Below are 17,600 nucleotides of genomic sequence, written 5' to 3' on the forward strand. Positions count from 1 at the left end.
ACCACACTCAGTGGCCTCTTTATTAGGTACTGGAGGAGAACCCAGTGTGGTTCTCTGCTGTTGTAGCCCATCCACTTCAAAGTTCTCCATGTTATGTGTTCAGAGATGCTCTCCTGCACACCACTGTTGTAATGCATGGTTATTTGAGTTACTGTCGCCTTTCTATCAGCTTGAGCCAGCCTGGCCTTTCTCCTCCGACCTCTCATTAATGTGGTATAATAAGTGGCATTCACTGGAATTTTTTTTTGCACTATTTGCAGTAAACTCTACAATCCCAAAAGATCAGCAGTTTCTGAAATACTCAAACTACTATGTGTCAAAGTCACTTAGATCACATTTCTTCCCCATTCTGATGTTTGGTCTGAACCAGCTGAACCTCTTGACCAGGTGTGCATTCTTTTCTGCATTAAGTTGCTGCCACACGATTGGCTGATTAGATATTTGCTTTAATGAGTGGTGTACCTAATAAAGTGGCCACTGAATGTATCATCTCAGTTCAGCAAATCTCCAACGAAATGTGTCAATTGTGCATGCTTCATTTTCGCAAGAGCTTCTGCAGATGCTGGAAATCCAGAACACCACACACAGAATACTGGAGAAACTCAACAGGTCAGGCAGCATCCATGGAAATGAATAAACTGTTGGTGTGACGAGGCTCTTCTTCCGGACTGGGAAGGAAGGGGGATGCCAGAGTAAAAAGATGGGGGGAGGGGAAGGAGGACTGGCTAGAAATTGAGAGGTGTAGTCAGGACTGTTTGAAAGGTAAAGGGCTGGAGAGGATTTAATCATTAGGAGGGGAGAGTGGATTTTGGGAGAAAGAGATGAAGGAGGGGCACCAGGGAAGGAGAAGAGCTAAGGGGCCAGAGTTTGGTTAAAAACACAACAATTTCTTCTTCGGCTCCTCCTCCTTTCTCCAAAAGATCCAGTCAGTTACCCTACACCAACACCCTCCTCTGTCTGGCAGAACTGGTCCTTACTCTCAACAATTTCTCCTTCAGCTCCTTCCACTTTCTCCAAACTCAAGGGGTAGCCATGGGCCCTAGCTGTGCCTACCTTTTTGTTAACCATGTGGAGCAATCCGTGTTCTGAGCTTTCCCTGATAATGCTCCACAACTTTTCCTGCACTGATGCTGTTCCATGCACCCATGCTGAGCTTATCAACTTCATCAACTTTACCTCCAATTTCCACCATGCCTTTAAATTCACTTGGTCCATTTTTGACACCTGTCTTCCCTTTCTCAATGACTCTGTCTCCATCTCTGGGGACAAGTGTCTACTGATGTATTATAAGCCTACCAATTCCACTGGCTATCTTGACTGTACCTCATACCACCCTATCTCCGGTAAAAATCCTGTTCCTTTTTCTCAGTTGCTTCGTCTCTGCCGCATCTATTCCCTGAATACAGCTTTCCTTTCCAGGACATCAGAGATGACCTCCTTTAAAAAACAGAATTCCTGTTCCTCCACCATTGATGCTGCACTCACCCACATCTCCTCCATTTCTCGGACATATGCAGTCGCCCCATCTTCTCACCATCTTAACAGGGATAGAGTCCCTTTTGTCCTCACCTACCATCCCATGAACCTTCACAAACAACATATCATTCTCCGCAACCTCCGTCATCTTCCACAGGATCCTATCACCAAACATGTCTCTACCCTCCCCCACATACTCTCAGCTTTTCACAGGAATCGCTTACTCTGTGATTCCTTTCCCACTAATCTCCCTCCTGCTACATATCCCTGCAAGTGACAGAAATGCTACACATGTCCATTCACCTCCTCACTTACCTCAATGGAGGGTCCCAAGTAGTCCTTCTAGATGAGGCCATACTGTTGGGGTCATCTGTAGTATCCAGTGCTCCCATACGGCCTCCTCTACATTGATGGGACTTGACGTAAATTGGGAGACTGCTTAGTTGAGCACCATCCACCAAAAGTGGAATTTGAAAGTGGCCGACCATTTTCATTTGAATCCCCATTCCCATTCCAACATGTTGGTCCATGGCTTCTTTTGCCATTATGAGGAGCCATATCTCATATACCATCTAGGTAGCCTCCAATCTGATAGCATGAACTTTGATTTCTCCTTCCAGTAATATTTTTCCCTCCCCCTTTCCTTTTCTTCTATTCCCCACTCTGACCTCTTAGCTCTTCTTCTGACTGCTTATCATCTCCTCTGGTGCCCACCTTCCCTTTCTCCCATAGTTCACTCTCTTCTACCAGATTCCTTCTTCTCCAGCCTTTTACTTTTCCCAACCACCTAACTCCACCTATCATCCTGTAACTAGTCCTCCTTCCCCTCCCCCCACCTTTTCATTCTGGCGTCTTCCCCCTTCCTTTCCGGTCCTGAAGAAGAGTCTTGGCCTCAAACGTTGACTGTTCATTTCCATAGATCCTGCCTGACCTGCTGAGTTCCTCCAGTATTGTGTGTGCTGCATGTTTTATTTTGATGTTCTCTAGTATTTAATTGGAAGAACATTGCAAAATAAAACTATATATTAGTTTACAAGGAAAGAGTTTAGACTAATCTGAGTCACGAATTTTGGGTGTCAAGCCTGCACTGATTATATGAGCATATAAACCAGGCCAACGCTGGTTTTGTGTTAGTTGAAGAACTAATGTTGGCCAAGGCGTTGTGAGGAATCTGCTGCTTTTCAGATAATGGTTTTGCAGTTGGTTACATCCATTTTAAAGGACGGACGGGCTTCATTTTAATATTTCAAGTGAAACATGGCAAAATCAGTGTAGACTGTGCACTAAAATCACAAAAGTCATACTCTCAAGATTCTGCAGATGCTGGAAATCTTGAGCAGCTCAGCAAGTCAGACAGCGTTTATAGAGAGAAGTAAGCCTTAATGTAGGGTCTTGGCCCAAAACATTGATTGCCCATTTCCCTCCATTTTGTATATGTTGCTCAGCATCTCAGAGGTGAGTAGAGATTTTAGACTGGTTTAGAGCCGAGAGTCATGGTCGATATGATGGAATGGTGGCATCAACAAGTTGTGGAATCTTTTGCTGATTTGGCTAAGATTTCTTCTATGGTAAACAGATTATATGAGTATTAATTGCCATTTAATAGGAACTTGCTTTGTGTCATATGGCCACTTCATTTGCTTGAATCAAGCAATGGACTTCAAAGTTTGACATTTGATTAGTACAATAAAACATTACATAAATTTGAAAAAACTTTCAGTAACATACTTTTAAAGCTAGTTACTGTACATACAGAACTGTGCAAAAGTTAGGCATGTAAAAAGCTTCTGTAAAGCGAAAACGAGGAAATCTGCAGATGCTGGAAATTCAAACAACACACACAAAATGCTGGTGGAACACAGCAGGCCAGGCAGCATCTATAAGGAGAAGCGCTGTCGACGTTTCGGGCCGAGACCCTTCGTCAGGACTAACTTCGAAGGGTCTTGGCCCGAAACGTCGACAGTGCTTCTCCTTATAGATGCTGCCTGGCCTGCTGTGTTCCACCAGCATTTTGTGTGTGTTGCTCTGTAAAGCGAAGGTGTTTTCAAATATTTTTTGATATTTAGTTTCTAAATATCAAAAAATTACCATAAAGTGCAAAAAAAATAATTAAAATCAATATTTGGTGTGACCACCCCTTGCCTTTTAAACTGAATTAATTTCCATTGGCACATTGTCATGCAGTTTTATAAGAAAATTAGCTGCTAGGTTGTTCCAGGTATTTTGGCGAATTTGCCACAGTCTCGCTTGCTTCTGCCTCTCCAGGTAATTCCAGACAGCTGCCATGATGTTGAGGTCAGGGCTCTGGGGAAACCGCACCATCTAAACCATACTAAAAACCCCTGGGTGCCTAAGACTTTTGCACAATACTGTACTTCAACCATCTCTGGTTCATATTATGTCACTTGTTTGTGCTAGCATGTGGTAGATTAGTACTGGAAGATCTGAACTAAACTAAGGTTTTCAATATATTTCAATAGAGATGCGTTAAATTTTAAATTTTAGAGTTTGAGTAGCAAATTTCAGAGGTGCATGACCATACACATACAGATTGATCTCATTTATTTCTTCGCTTTTTTAAAAAACTGAACCATGAAGATATTTCCTTTTTTAATAAGAAATTCCATTTGGTAAAAACAGCTGTGTATGTTCAAATATTGCTTTGGAAATTAGGATAATTTGCAAGTTCTTGCTTGATTAGTTATACGTGTTATCGAACTTACTAATTCCATTGGTGAAGGAAATGTAGGGCAGATGATGCCGAGAGTATATTGTTGTTCAACCTAGAATTTGCAAGGGGACTATTTAGTGCATCAGTCCATCCCACTCACAATTCAGCAACCCCATCAGTTGCACTCAGTCTCTTCATATTCATCTGTTTTGCAAACCATCTCAGTGTGCTTACCTCTCTCCCTGCCTTGAGAAGCTTTCTGGAAATCCAAAGCACTTATTTTCCCCTTTTTCCCCACCAAACTTATTTTTGTAATAGTTACCGCGGCAAAGACTGGTAAATTTCAGGCAACGTGACATGGCATATTATTAAAGGGAGTATTCAACCAAGACATCAAATTGCATTGAATTGAGATCTAGACAAGGATCTCAGTTTCTCAGTACTTTGGAGAGGTCTGTTGTAGAATTTGTATTATTTTTCGTGATCTTTGATATGGGTCTCATGATCAAAAGAATAGTACCTTTTTTAAAAAAAAAGAATGGGCTACTATGTTACCAGGTGGTCAGCACTGATTTAGATCAAGTTATAAATTTAACCTTGCAAAAGAGTACAGTTAGTATCACGCTGTCCAAATCCTGCTTATTTTCAACTTCTATTAGATAAAACTAACCAATCAGCAACGCAAACTTTCTGACAGCTGCTAATTAATTATATTTTTTAAATGTATAATGCTGCAAAGTTAGTGTAGCAGCTAAGGTAATGTTTTATAGCACCAGCGCGCGATAAGGTTTCAAATTCTGCTGCTCTCTGTAAGGAGCTTGTACGTTCTCCCCAAGACCATGTGGGTTTGCTCCCCCATTCGGGTCAGTAAATGTGGGCACTGGTAGCATGGTGATTCTCGTGAGCTGCCCCCTGCACGTCCTGGGACTGTGTTGGTTGTTGACGCAAATGACACATTTCATTGTGTTTCGGTATACATGTGACATAGCTAATCTTTCTGTTCTTATTAGCATGCACTGAACCAACAGCCATTGTTGACTTTAGCTGAAGGGAAATCAAAACTCTCCAATAAAGATTTCATTTTGCATAGCTGCCTTCGTCCTTTGTCTCCTGCTTTTATTCCAGCTTGTGACAGTTATGAAAAGCCGGCTTGTTTGAATACTAATCCTAAAACAGAAACATTTTGTGCATGAGTTAGTTTTCAGTGTCTTAGGATATCACTTTTGGAATTTTAATGTTTAGAGCCTAACCTGCAGCATTGTGTGCAACAGACATCTTCACAATTCATTAAACACTGTAATTACTTTTAGTTGGACGTCTCACTCTTTTGTTTACCTCTTAAGTTAACTTCAAGCAATTGCTCAAGAATTGTCACATATTTGTTTGCTGCCGTGATTGGAATGGCATTAAATTAACCACAGGTTGTCAATGTGGCCAATAACTCGTTGATACTTTTTTTTCATTTATGAAGGCATTTCATTTACTGCAATCCTGCTATGACTCAAGACAAAGGACCAATTCAAGTCTTCACCAAGAGCTGCATGACATCATTGGCTGCACTAGAGCCAAAATATGGTTGGCAACAAGGTAAGTTTGAATTTCAATCTAAGTCAATACTAAATAAGGAGTAATTTAGTTTATATATATAAGCCAGAGGTATATTTAGATTCTTGGTTAAAAATTAAAGCTGTTTGCTTGTGTATTTTTGCAAATTCTTCACCATCTATCTAAGTGTTGGCAGATTTAATGGTACCATTTCTTTTTCCTTTCATGGGTTTTATATTAGTTGTCACAGTTCACACCCAAAATGGAAAACAGTTTCTTTAGATCTGAGTCTTGTAAAGTCCTTAGCATATCCACATGGATTTATTTCACTATAAAGGCAAAATAACCAAGTATGCTCTCTCTGCCTATGTAGTTACAATTCTTGAAGTCATTTTAGGGATCTTGAATTTCACTTTAATTTCATTAAGAAAGTAACTTGGATTTACGTGGCATCTCCAACACAGTAAACATCCTGAAGCCTCTTGCAACGATTATTAAACAAAGTTTGACATTGAGCGCAATGGCCAGAGAAAGTGGGCAAATCAAACCCACGCAGAATAATCTGGTCAGTCTCGTTCCCCAGCTTTCTTCTTATTGCCCAAGCAAACTTCTGTTTGACAAGTTTCTAACCATTTCCTTAGAAAGTGACAGTTCAACTTACTTCGAACACCCTTTCAGACAGTGAATTCCATATCATTCACTTGCTGATTGATGGCAAAATAACTCTTGACTACCTGGTACTGCAGGCAACTAAACCATGTCAGCATTGAATAATAAGTCCCTGTAACTTTAGCACTAATTAGAGGTGTCCTCTAATCCTCTCAAAATCATATGATACCTGTATAAATTTAGGAAGCTTCCAATAATATGACCAGAGATGGGAAGTTTTCCATTAAACTAGAATAGATTCCCACAAATATAGCTAGACTGTCTTACATGCCTGTATGCCTGGAAAACCACCAAAAAACCCTAAAGCTTTGAAAATAATTAAGTATACAGTACTGGTCATGGTAACAAGTGGACAAGGACACATGTCAGTTCAAACTGTAGATGCATCCAACATGTGAGTTGCTTTACATGAGAACACATAATGTAGTTTCTGACAGTGATGAATGTAGAAATAATTTAAACAATCTGAATGATAAAAGCATAAGATAGTCAGAGGGAAGACACTCAAAATGCTGGAGGAACTCAGCAGGCCAGGCAACATCTATGGAACAGAGAACAGTCGATGTTTTGGGCCGAGACCTTTCATCAGCACTGGGAAAAAAAGATGAGGAGTCAGAGTAAGACTCTTTCTTACTTTCTTACTCTGACACCTCATCTTTTTTTCCAGTCCTGATGAAGGGTCTCGGCCCGAAACATCGACTGTACTCTTTTTAATAGATGCTGCCTGGCCTGCTGAGTTTCTCCGGTATTTTGTGTGTGTTGCTTGGGTTTCTAGCATCTGCAGATTTTCCCTTGTTTGAGATAGTCAAAGGGATTGGGATATGCTCTTTTAAAAATAAAAGTCTTAAATTGCCCATATTATCATATCAATGCAAATAGTTTCCAGTGCCTTCAGCAGCTTTTAGATAATTTATTAATCCAGTCTGATGGTAAAAGCCAAAGGAAGAGGCTAAGAAGTATTACCCACCAAGTACTTCTGTGTCCATTCAGGCAAGGGATCTGTCGATGTCAAAAGAATTTGTGATCGCTCTGTTGCAAGCCATGTGCTTTCCATAAGACTATGAGAGCAGAATTGGCCACTCAGCCCATCAAGTCTGCTCCACCATTCGATCATGGTGTTTCATTCACTTGGTGCATGGTAACGTAATGACCTCCATTGCCAGCACATTAACAATCGGAAGACTGTATAAGTCTTAGAATATATGTTAAGCTTGCCAGGTATAGGATTTTCAAAGCAGCTGAATAAATTAAGAAGTGGATTGAAAAGAATAGGTATAATGATGTTGGCATATTCACAGGCCCCACTGACCAATGGAATGTGCTTTGTTGAGAAAAGCAAATATTTATTTTAACTAATGATGAATTGATACCCTGGAGTTTTATTTTGTCACCTTTGTGAGCTAATCGTGGGGAATTCTGAATGTTCTGCTGAAAAGCTAACGTGCATCAGTGTTAACAGTGGCTTCAAAGGCTGTGTGGCATGCTCACATTTAAAGGGCAGTAATTTCAACGTATTAAAATATAAAAACAGCCTGTTATATATTTTTTAATTTGAGATAACCAAGATTTGGATTATCTAACGTTTAACACTGTAAAAAGAACTGGAGTGGGAAATTAATAGAACACTCGTTCCCACCTTCTCTTTCTAAATTTCAAGTCTTTCTCCCCCTCTGCATAATATTTTTAGATCTGTCCAATGGAGCGATTTTTTGGGGGGGGAAATAGTGTAACATAATGCTTACAACCAGGATACTGCTGCGCTGCAAAGTGGGAGCAGTATTTTGGATGCAATGCCAAGGACTGTGGATTTGTTACATGATAAATTCTAATAAGGTACTTTATATAAAAAAAAAGTCAAGCTAAGCCCTTTAAGCCTCCAGTTACAGATCAAAGCCTTTTCATTGTGAATGAAAGTTAAAATATGTTTAGTGAAGTCATGTGTGCCAGGAAGTTCAAAGTATGACTCTGGTGCCATTTTAACAACTGTGCCGGGTTTAACTTCAACTCAGTGCAAGTAATTTGCTGGAAAACCGAAGGAAACATCTGTCTAGTATCACTTGTAGCCTTTGGCTTCTTTGTGTATTATTTTTGGAAGCATGAATTCACGTTATCAAAGCCTGTTTTGCCCTGGGATATAATTCATACAAGTGTTCTGTGCTGGCCTTTTGTGTATTATCAGAAAATAAGCCCAGTGTCTTTCTAATTCTGAGAGCTTGAGATTTATACACATGCAGATGGGACAAGCTGTGCTTTCTTTATGAATCTTTTACAAATAATTTAGTTCAATGAGGCGGGGTAAGTCCATGCTACGCAAGGAAAATCTGAGGGGAAAGAAAAAGTAGTTGCACTTCCACAAGGTGAGAGATAAACTATCTTTGGCTCAGAGGAACAAACCTCATTCCAAAGCTGCAAAATGTATGTATATTATAACAGTGAACTGACCTACTCTTCATGTGCAGTTTAGGGCTGCACTATTTCGATTGTAGGTAACTATCATAGAACAAAGTCCCTGGATATATTTATTCTGGGTATTGGAGCAGAGTTTTGCATGGGGCTCGATCCAATAAGTCAATAAATAGGAAGAGAAAATATAAAAGAAGAACAGAATAAGCAAAAACATGTTGACATGATGAGCAACTCATTTTTTAAATTTTAAGTTTTCTGAATAACCTGCATTAATATTCTGCTTTTTATAGTTCATGATTTTGAAGCTAATTAAATAAAATCCCAAAACACGTAAGCGTCGCCAAGCAATTCCCAGTTCCTCTCCACAAATCACTTGCCTCAGAAGGCTTCATTTTCTTGAGCATTTATAAGTTTAAAGTAGAGGAAATAACTTTTTCCACTGAATCATTTTTGGCGCTGTAACAGGTGAATCAAATTGAATGTGCATAAGGATAAAAGTGAACAGTAATTTGTGTTCTTCTGCAGGGATTCATCCTCAAACCTTGGCAGTTCCTTTCCCTCCACAGATGCTGAGTTCCTCCAGCAGGTTCTTTTGATAGCATTGCCCAAAAGTGGAAATATGTCAGAGCTGGTCTAAATAATACTTTTCAATCATTGTTTCTTTAAACTTGTCATTTTTGGTTCCTATTTATTATGCTCTCATTCACTATTTCAGCAGAAGATGTTTTGAATCTCAGCCACACGGTTCATTTTTACCCTTTATCAACTTCCATTGTGGTTATATTTTTATGTACGTTACTCCATAATATTTACACAAGAATTATTGTCCAGTTCATCAGTTCTAAGCGGATGCAGTCCTCCTGACCTAATGAGAGATGGATGTCATTAAAGATACAGTTGTGGTTTGACATCTAGAGCTAACTGCACTTGATGTTAATCCCCCAAAAGAGACAGGAAAGAGTTTGTTGTTTACCAGATGAATATTGGGAAGATTGAACTCAAAACACCACGTTCGTTCTAGCTCATGGTGTGTTAATTAGATACAAGGGTGTCTGGTGTTCCGCCAAAGAGCAGCAGGTTGCCTCTGACATATTTAAGACAGACTCTTACAGAACGCTTGGGATCCTGATTTGAAACTTATCTGAAGGTTGGGAAACTGTAGAAAGTGAGCAGAAGCTGCGGTAAGTGGCACTTGCAACCATGCTTGGGAGCCTGGAGGAACTGAACACTTAATCACAGATTCTTGTGAAGCAAGTGAACAATTTCCAGCCTCCCAGTTACTGGCTGGAGCTTCTCTTTCAATCAACCCCTCACCCTCCACCTCTCAGAATGGCAAAACAAGTGAAGAGTAGGTGACATTGTTCAAACACCCACCTTCATAAATCTTGACATGATATTTTTGGCATTGCTTGATGTACATGTGGCAGAAGTCGAAATGATCAAAATCTTTGTGGCGTTGTCCTTGAAGGTCACCTGGCCCGTCTCTCATGCAGCTGCTGAACTGGAAATGCAGTTCTTGGTTCCTTCTTCCATTCTCTGATATTCCTGGCCACACAATGTAGAGTGGCTTCTTGCCAACAATCCCTTTAAGGGATGGAGCCCTGTCTGTTAGCTGTTGGCTCAGTGCAGGTGTCTGAGCAGAATCAAACTATGAGTGCATCTTCCTTATTAGGAAAGATTATCCTATGAAACCATGTACTATGTTGTACTATGACTGCAATAAAAAATAGTGATCTTAATATTACAATATGGAGCGGAGTGGGTCAACCTCAATTTGATATCTGAATTAAGTTTATATTTATAAGGCCATTGTTTTTTAAAGTGTTCCACTTGCAGCAATGTTGTCTGAGAGGCAGAAGAAAATCATATAAGAAGGTTCTTCTTTCTTGGAGCAATGAAGTAGCAATGAATGCTGAACTGGTTATTCTGTCTGTTGCATAATGTAACGCACTAAAGGAGAAGAATGGTGTGGGTTCATTATTTTCCTATAATGGCACCCAAAAAAAATGTTTTTCCTATTGAACCAGGGAAAATCTGGTTATAAGTCTTGCTCTCTCCATGCTGAAGAATACAGCACATTAATTGTTCAAAATACGCCTTGCCTTAACCAGTGGAAACTCAGTTCATATTCAAATAGGCTGAATAGGTTTATATGCAGATGTACAGTGAATCGGAGCTGGGCTACAATCCAAGAATGGGATTTCATTTTTCTATAAGATCAGTAGGTGTGTTAGCTTATGGAAATAATGGCTGCCACTGAGTCCTTGTGTCAATTGACAACTAATGCCTTTAAGAACGGTATAGTAAATTGATTCACTGAGCCACTGCATTGTACTCAAACGTAAACCTGCAGTGGCAACTGCTGGTCCTAGGTTACAGATATACAAAAGGATGCGTTCTTCATTGTTTGCTCTTTTTACAGTGATGATGCCAACGAAAATTAGCACTGTTACAATGAATCTAAAATATGGCTTGCTTGGAATCTAAAGTAGTCAAGTTGTTTTAATACACCCATTGAATAAATAAGTGCACTAATTTCCTTGCGTGAGACCTTTAATATTACTTTTAGTATCATAGAGTCATACAGCACAGAAAACAGGCCCTTCATCCCAGCTGTGTCAAGCCAACCAAGATGCCCATCTAAGTTAGTCCCATTTGCCCACACTTGACCATACCACCTCTGAATATTACCAATTCATGTATCTGTCCATAAGTACTTTAAATGCTGTTATTCTACCTCCTTAACTGCTTCCTCTGGCAACTCTTTCCACATACATACCTCGTTCTGTGTGGAAAAGGTTCTGATTAAAGCTTTTCCCTCTCACCCTAAACCTGTGCCCTGTAGTTCTGTTCTATAATTCATCTTCCATAGTGCAGAAATATTTCATATTGTGTGTTCCAATTGGTTTTTCTTCTTTTCCGTAGCTTCCTCTCAACTATTTTTTTTCACATTTCAACTTGTATCTTCAATAATGTCTTACAGTAAATGTGACCGGGGCTATGGTAAGGTGTCATTTTGCCACAACCCAATGAAACTGTATAACGAATTAAGAATACAGAAATGTGGTATGAATGTTACTTAAACAGGGGCATGCATCAATATGTTGCATCCAACTCTGCATAAGTGGCAAGGTTCATAATGGCAGTGGTACAGAATGTATAGAAGTGTATGTAAATTGTAACGTACACTAACGTATGAGCCAGAGTACAAGGAAGAAAGAAATTTCCTTGCACCAGTTCTCCATGAGTAATCATTTGTACTCCCAACTCAAAATTGGCACATTGGAACATGGGCCTAGAGCCTCAGATGCTGAGGACATCAGTTCAGTGTGGAGGATTTTCTTGGGCTATTCTGTTAGCTGCCTCAGATTTCTCCCTAAGTTCCAGAATGAGATTGCCTATTAATTTAATTTTCTTTTGCTGTTACTTATGGGAATAGGAAATTTGAAAATAGGTAAATACAATACTGTACAAAAGTTTTTGGTTCAACATCCATTTAGGAATTGAAGGCAAAAGGGAAGAAATTGTTCCTGAATTGCGGAATGTGTGTTTTCAGGCTTCTGTATCTCCTTCCTGGCTGTAGCAATGAGGAGAGGGCATATCCTGAGTAGCGGGGTCATTAATGGTGAACACCACCTTTCTAAGGCACCACCCCTTGAAGATGTCTTGGATACTACAGACGTTAGTACCCATGGTGGAGCTGACTGATTTTACAAACTTCTGCAACTTATTTCGATCTTTTGCAGTAGCCTTCTGCTCCCAACCTTTATACCAGACACTGATGCAACCAGTCAGAATGCTCTCCATGATACATTTGTAGAAATTTTCAAGTGTTTTAGTTGACAAACACAATCTCCTCAAACTCCTAAAGAAACATAGCCATTGTCTTGCCTTCTTTATAGCTGCATCAATATGTTGTGTCCAGGTTAGGTCCTCAGATATATTGACACGCAGGAACTTGACATTGCTCACTCTCTCCATTTCTGGTCCCTCTCTGAGGATTGGTTTGTGTTCCCTTCCTGGAGTTCACAGTCAGCTCTTCGATCTTGCTGACGTCATGTGCAAGGTTGTTGCTGCAGCACCACTCAACTAGCTGGTATATCTTGCATCTGTACGCCCTTTCATCACCATCTGAAATTTTGTCAACAGTGGTTGTATCACAGGCAAACTTACAGATATCATTTGAGCTATGCCTAACCACACAATCATAGGTATAGAGAGAGTAGAGCAGTGGGCTAAGCACACACCCTTGTGATGCACCAGTGTTGATTGTCAGCGAAATGGAGATGTTATTTCCGGACCGCACAGGTTGTGGTCTTCCGGTTAGGCAGTCGGCGATCCCGTTGCAGAGAGAGGTGCAGAGGCCCAGGTTCTGTGGCTTTCTGATCAGGTTTAACACTACTCACATTGTCATGATTATTTCTGAAGTGGTAGCAGCAGTAGTACAATGCAATACAGGCAGTCCCCGGGTTACAAACATCCGACTTACCAACAGCTCATACTTATGGACGGACTGCCATAAAGCCTGTTGTGTTGAAAATTTGAGTTAAATACAATGGTTCGTAATAACGAACACGTGCACTCCTTTGTGACGCTCACGAAAACATTGCACAGCTTCAGCGGTTCGTCGGCTCGAGGAAGGAGAATGCCGTCTGCCATTTTAATGAAGACCTTATGGAACTAGAGCAGCAGATGATAGCATTTGAGGAAGAAGAAGTCTGGGATCTAGAAACTCCGAAACCGAAGAAGTTTGTGACGAAAGAGTTAGCTGAAGCCTTTCGTCACATTGAAGCAGGGGTGGCAAAGTTAGAGGAGCAAGATCCTAATACAGAGAGGTTCACCAGAGTTTACCATTCAGTTACCGAGGACCTCAGCTGCTACAAGGCCATTTATAACGAGAAAAAGAAAAGCTCTGTACAAGCCTCCCTTGATGCCTACTTCATGAAATTGACTCCAGTAGTAAAGCTACCCTCTCCAGCAGCAGAATCAACCCCTGACGACTCTCCAGCACCACGTCCATCATAATGTTACCTCACGAATGCCCCTTCTGGGGCATATGTAGTTACTTTTATTATTACTGTATTATTATTATTATTATTATTATTATTATTATTATTATTATTATTATTATTATTATGTACTGTATTATTATGTTTAAGATGTTTCAGTGTATTTGGAATTGTTTTATATGCATAGAAAGGTAAAAGATATACTAAGACAAACTTTTGACTAGCTGACACTAAATAAGTCCAAATGTACCTGTTCCGACTCGCATACAAATCTGAGTTAAAGACAGACTTAGGAATGGATCTGTGCAAAATCCTTAAGGTGTAGGTGTAGGGAGGGGTGTGTGTGTGTGTGTGTGTGTGTGTGTGTGTGTGTGTGTGTGTGTGTGTGTGTGTGTGTGTGTGTGTGTGTGTGTGTGTGTGTGTGTGTGTGTGTGTGAGAAAGACTTTTGCACTGTGCTGTATATTTTGATGAACTTAGCAAATACAACCATTTTTATAAAACTCAACTCATGAGAGCGTTTGGTTGAATTTCCTCCAAGCTGCTTCCATGGTGCTCTGACAGAACATACTTTGACAAAAGCCATGTTGATGATTATAAATGGTAGTGGAGCAGAGGGACATGGAGGAAGTTCCTACAATGGTTGTGAAGCTTATCATGATTTTGATAAATAAACTTTCTTGGTATACTAATTGGAGGACAGATGAAACGGGTTTGTGTTTGACACAGACCTTTTTCCCCCATGAATTGCAGACGCTGATGCTAGACAAGAAGCAAATTGAACTATTCACACTATCAAATTCTTAAATACAGAGCAAAGCTTCCTTTGTGTTACATATGTTACTAACAAACATCTCCATTTCTTGTACAAACGTTTCTGAATAAGATAATTATAATATCAGTCTTGGATAGGCAAAAAGTTGATATCTTACATCAGTACAGATTGGAAATCCTTGGGCTTTTTTCTCAGGAAATCAAGGCTGTTTATAAGAGTTGGGATTTAGGGTAGATTTTAACCTAATGCTTAAAAGTTGAAAGAACAATGCTCGCCCATTCTGTTCACCAGTCGGTATCAGTGAATGTCCTGAATCTTATAATTATTTTTGCTCATCATGTTTCAGTTTAGTCCTAGATCTGTCTCAGATATCTGCTGGTGAAAAGAATTTGGAATCTGATCCATATATTTTGTTAAATAATGTGATAAAACTCTACAGCCTGACTAAATTGTAACAGACTTTTGTTTTAAATGCATGCTGGACTGCTTCAAATTTAAGTCCTTCAGTGATCTTGGAATAAGAAGTATTTTGTTTCTTGTTAGTAATTGCACTGAACTGCATTTGGTCAAGAACAAAACTTTAAGTTCTGTTTTGTAAAGCTAACCTACAGTTTGAGTATTCTGCAAATCTTGATGAGGCTGCTGCAGAGGGCAGGGCATATTTTAGCACTGATCTGGCCAGAATCATTGATGTGATTATATATGATTAAAAACAATGCAAATATAAAATCCCAGAAATGGTATTAAAAGAATTTCTATTGAGTTGCTGAGCCATTTAATCTTTTGATCTAATTTAATTATATTTTCAATTAGCTAACTTCAGAATGGAATTTAGTGTCCTAAAGTTGCTTTTGTTCCCTGTTGCCTTACCTTGCTTCACCCTGATACCCACCCTCCAACAGAACATTTTCACATGGCTACTACAAATTCAATTTGTTCTGTTCATTAGTTGACAGTAGGTGGCTTTCACAACCGCCCATTTTACCAGGAATAAGATCAAAGTTTATGTGTAATGACTGATTATTCTGATTTCTTGTTTTATAGGCTGAATCCTTGTTTCCTTACTAGAGCAACTTTTCTCGATATCATTTCTATCCTTTGTTCTCATTTGGATATCTCAAAAAGAATAGGTAAGTTTTTACCAAATCAAATGTTCACATGTTATGCACTATACTGTGCTTTTGGATCCTAGCTAATCACAATGCTGGTGGTTTCTGAAAAGATTTGTACATTTTTTTTACATATCAGTGCACTTTACCAGTTAATCATAGGGAATGTCTGTGACTTTTTTATACACTGGAGTGCTCTTGTATGGTCTATTCTTGCAGGATATTTCAAAAAAACATGAACAACTATTCCAGCTACCAACCATGGCAGACCAAATGCCATGGGCCAGATAGTCCACTCACGTTGTTGGTTAGCTGATACCGATTCTCAGAGAGTGGGTGTAGAGTCAACATTGAGTATATTGCAAAAGAGGCCAACATGATTTTTACAAAACATACATTCAAGGGCTGGATTTGTACTAATATTAGTACGAAGTCAAAGTGATGAGAATATACAGGAGAGATGCTGTAGCAATTTTTGCTTCAGGCTCTGATTTAGGACCATAACTTTGCCTCATCGTGTGGATTATCTAAAAGCAATCTACCTTCTCCACCCCTGCATGTTTGCCATCCTTGTCAATATCATCTACCTTGGATCCTAGTCACCTCACTCTATCTTTAAAATTGCTTTAAGAACACACACAATCTTCCCCTGTACATTTAACTAACTTTCTCTGCTGCGATCTTCCTCCTCCAAACCTCTGTTAGACTCAAACCTCCTGAATCCCTTTCCCTTTTTCCATCATTGATGACATTGCTGTTAACCTCACAGACTCCAAACTTAATAATTCCATAAATAAACACTTCCTCCTTTTGTTCGAGATCCATTTTTATATTACTGATGAACTGGAAATTTCTTTCAATAAATTAGACAGACTCTGCAAGCAGAATTTTTTTGTAGAATTATTATGATGAGGAATTGGAGAGCGTGGGTATCAATGAAATAGTAGAGCAGTTACTTTAACATTGTGTTTGCTTGATGCCATCTGTTTTACTTCAGAAAGTTTATCAGTGACCAAAGAGAGTCGGTCATATCAAGCCAATTTTTTTTTTTTGCTTTGCTTTGAACATTCTTTATTTTGCCCTTGCTTGTATCATGGATTTGCACAATGTTCTTTTAAACTCTTCCTCTGAAGTTTTGTTTATAAAATGACTGACCTTGTCTCCTTTTATGAACATCAATCGACTCTTGGTTTGATTGATCTCCAACAAAATTCTGGTGTACTCTTATTGGCTTATGTGTCATGATTTACTAGAATGTTACCTGGGTTTCAGCACCTAAGTTACAGGGAAAGATTGAACAAGTTAGGTCTTTATTCTTTGGAGCGTTGAAGGTGAGGGGGGACTTGATAAAGGTATTTAAAATTATGAGGGGGATAGATAGAATTGATGTGAATAGGCTTTTTCCATTGAGAGTAGGGGAGATTCAAACAAGAGGACATGAGTTGAGAGTTAGGGGGCAAAAGTTTAGGGGTAACATGAGGGGGAATTTCTTTACTCAGAGAGTGGTAGCTGTGTGGAACGAGCTTCCAGTAGAAGTGGTAGAGGCAGGTTCGGTATTGTCATTTAAAGTAAAATTGGATAGGTATATGGACAGGAAAGGAATGGAGGGTTATGGGGTGAGTGCAGGTCAGTGGGACTAGGTGAGAGTAAGCGTTTGGTACGGACTAGAAGGGCCGAGATGGCCTGTTTCCATGCTGTAATTGTTATATGGTTATGTATGATTCCATTGAGGGATTGGTACTGTTCAGTTTTGCTCAAAGTTGCATCGTGCAATATCTTACCATTTCATCATTATTTTCTGATTTTCTCAGACCTGTATAGATATCCTTATTTATATTTGGAAAACACATATAATATTATACTGTGGTGCAGTACAAAATATAATGATATTGTTGAACATGGTAACAGTAATCTCAAGATCTTTCTCCCACTTTTTCTCTTT

General features: G+C 39.4%; 1 protein-coding gene across 2 annotated transcripts in view; it reads left to right on the top strand.

Moving 5' to 3' along the window:
• The window catches only part of LOC140730381 (tRNA (32-2'-O)-methyltransferase regulator THADA-like), a 403,880-nt gene that overhangs the window by 269,762 nt on the left and 116,518 nt on the right, over positions 1–17,600 (top strand). For both annotated transcript variants that reach the window (XM_073050701.1, XM_073050702.1), the window contains exons 29-30: positions 5,619–5,734; positions 15,594–15,679. In XM_073050701.1, the coding sequence (XP_072906802.1) occupies positions 5,619–5,734; positions 15,594–15,679 (202 nt within the window). The remainder of the gene's footprint in view (positions 1–5,618; positions 5,735–15,593; positions 15,680–17,600) is intronic.

Source organism: Hemitrygon akajei, chromosome 7, assembly GCF_048418815.1.
Source record: "Hemitrygon akajei chromosome 7, sHemAka1.3, whole genome shotgun sequence".
Classification (NCBI taxonomy): domain Eukaryota; kingdom Metazoa; phylum Chordata; class Chondrichthyes; order Myliobatiformes; family Dasyatidae; genus Hemitrygon; species Hemitrygon akajei.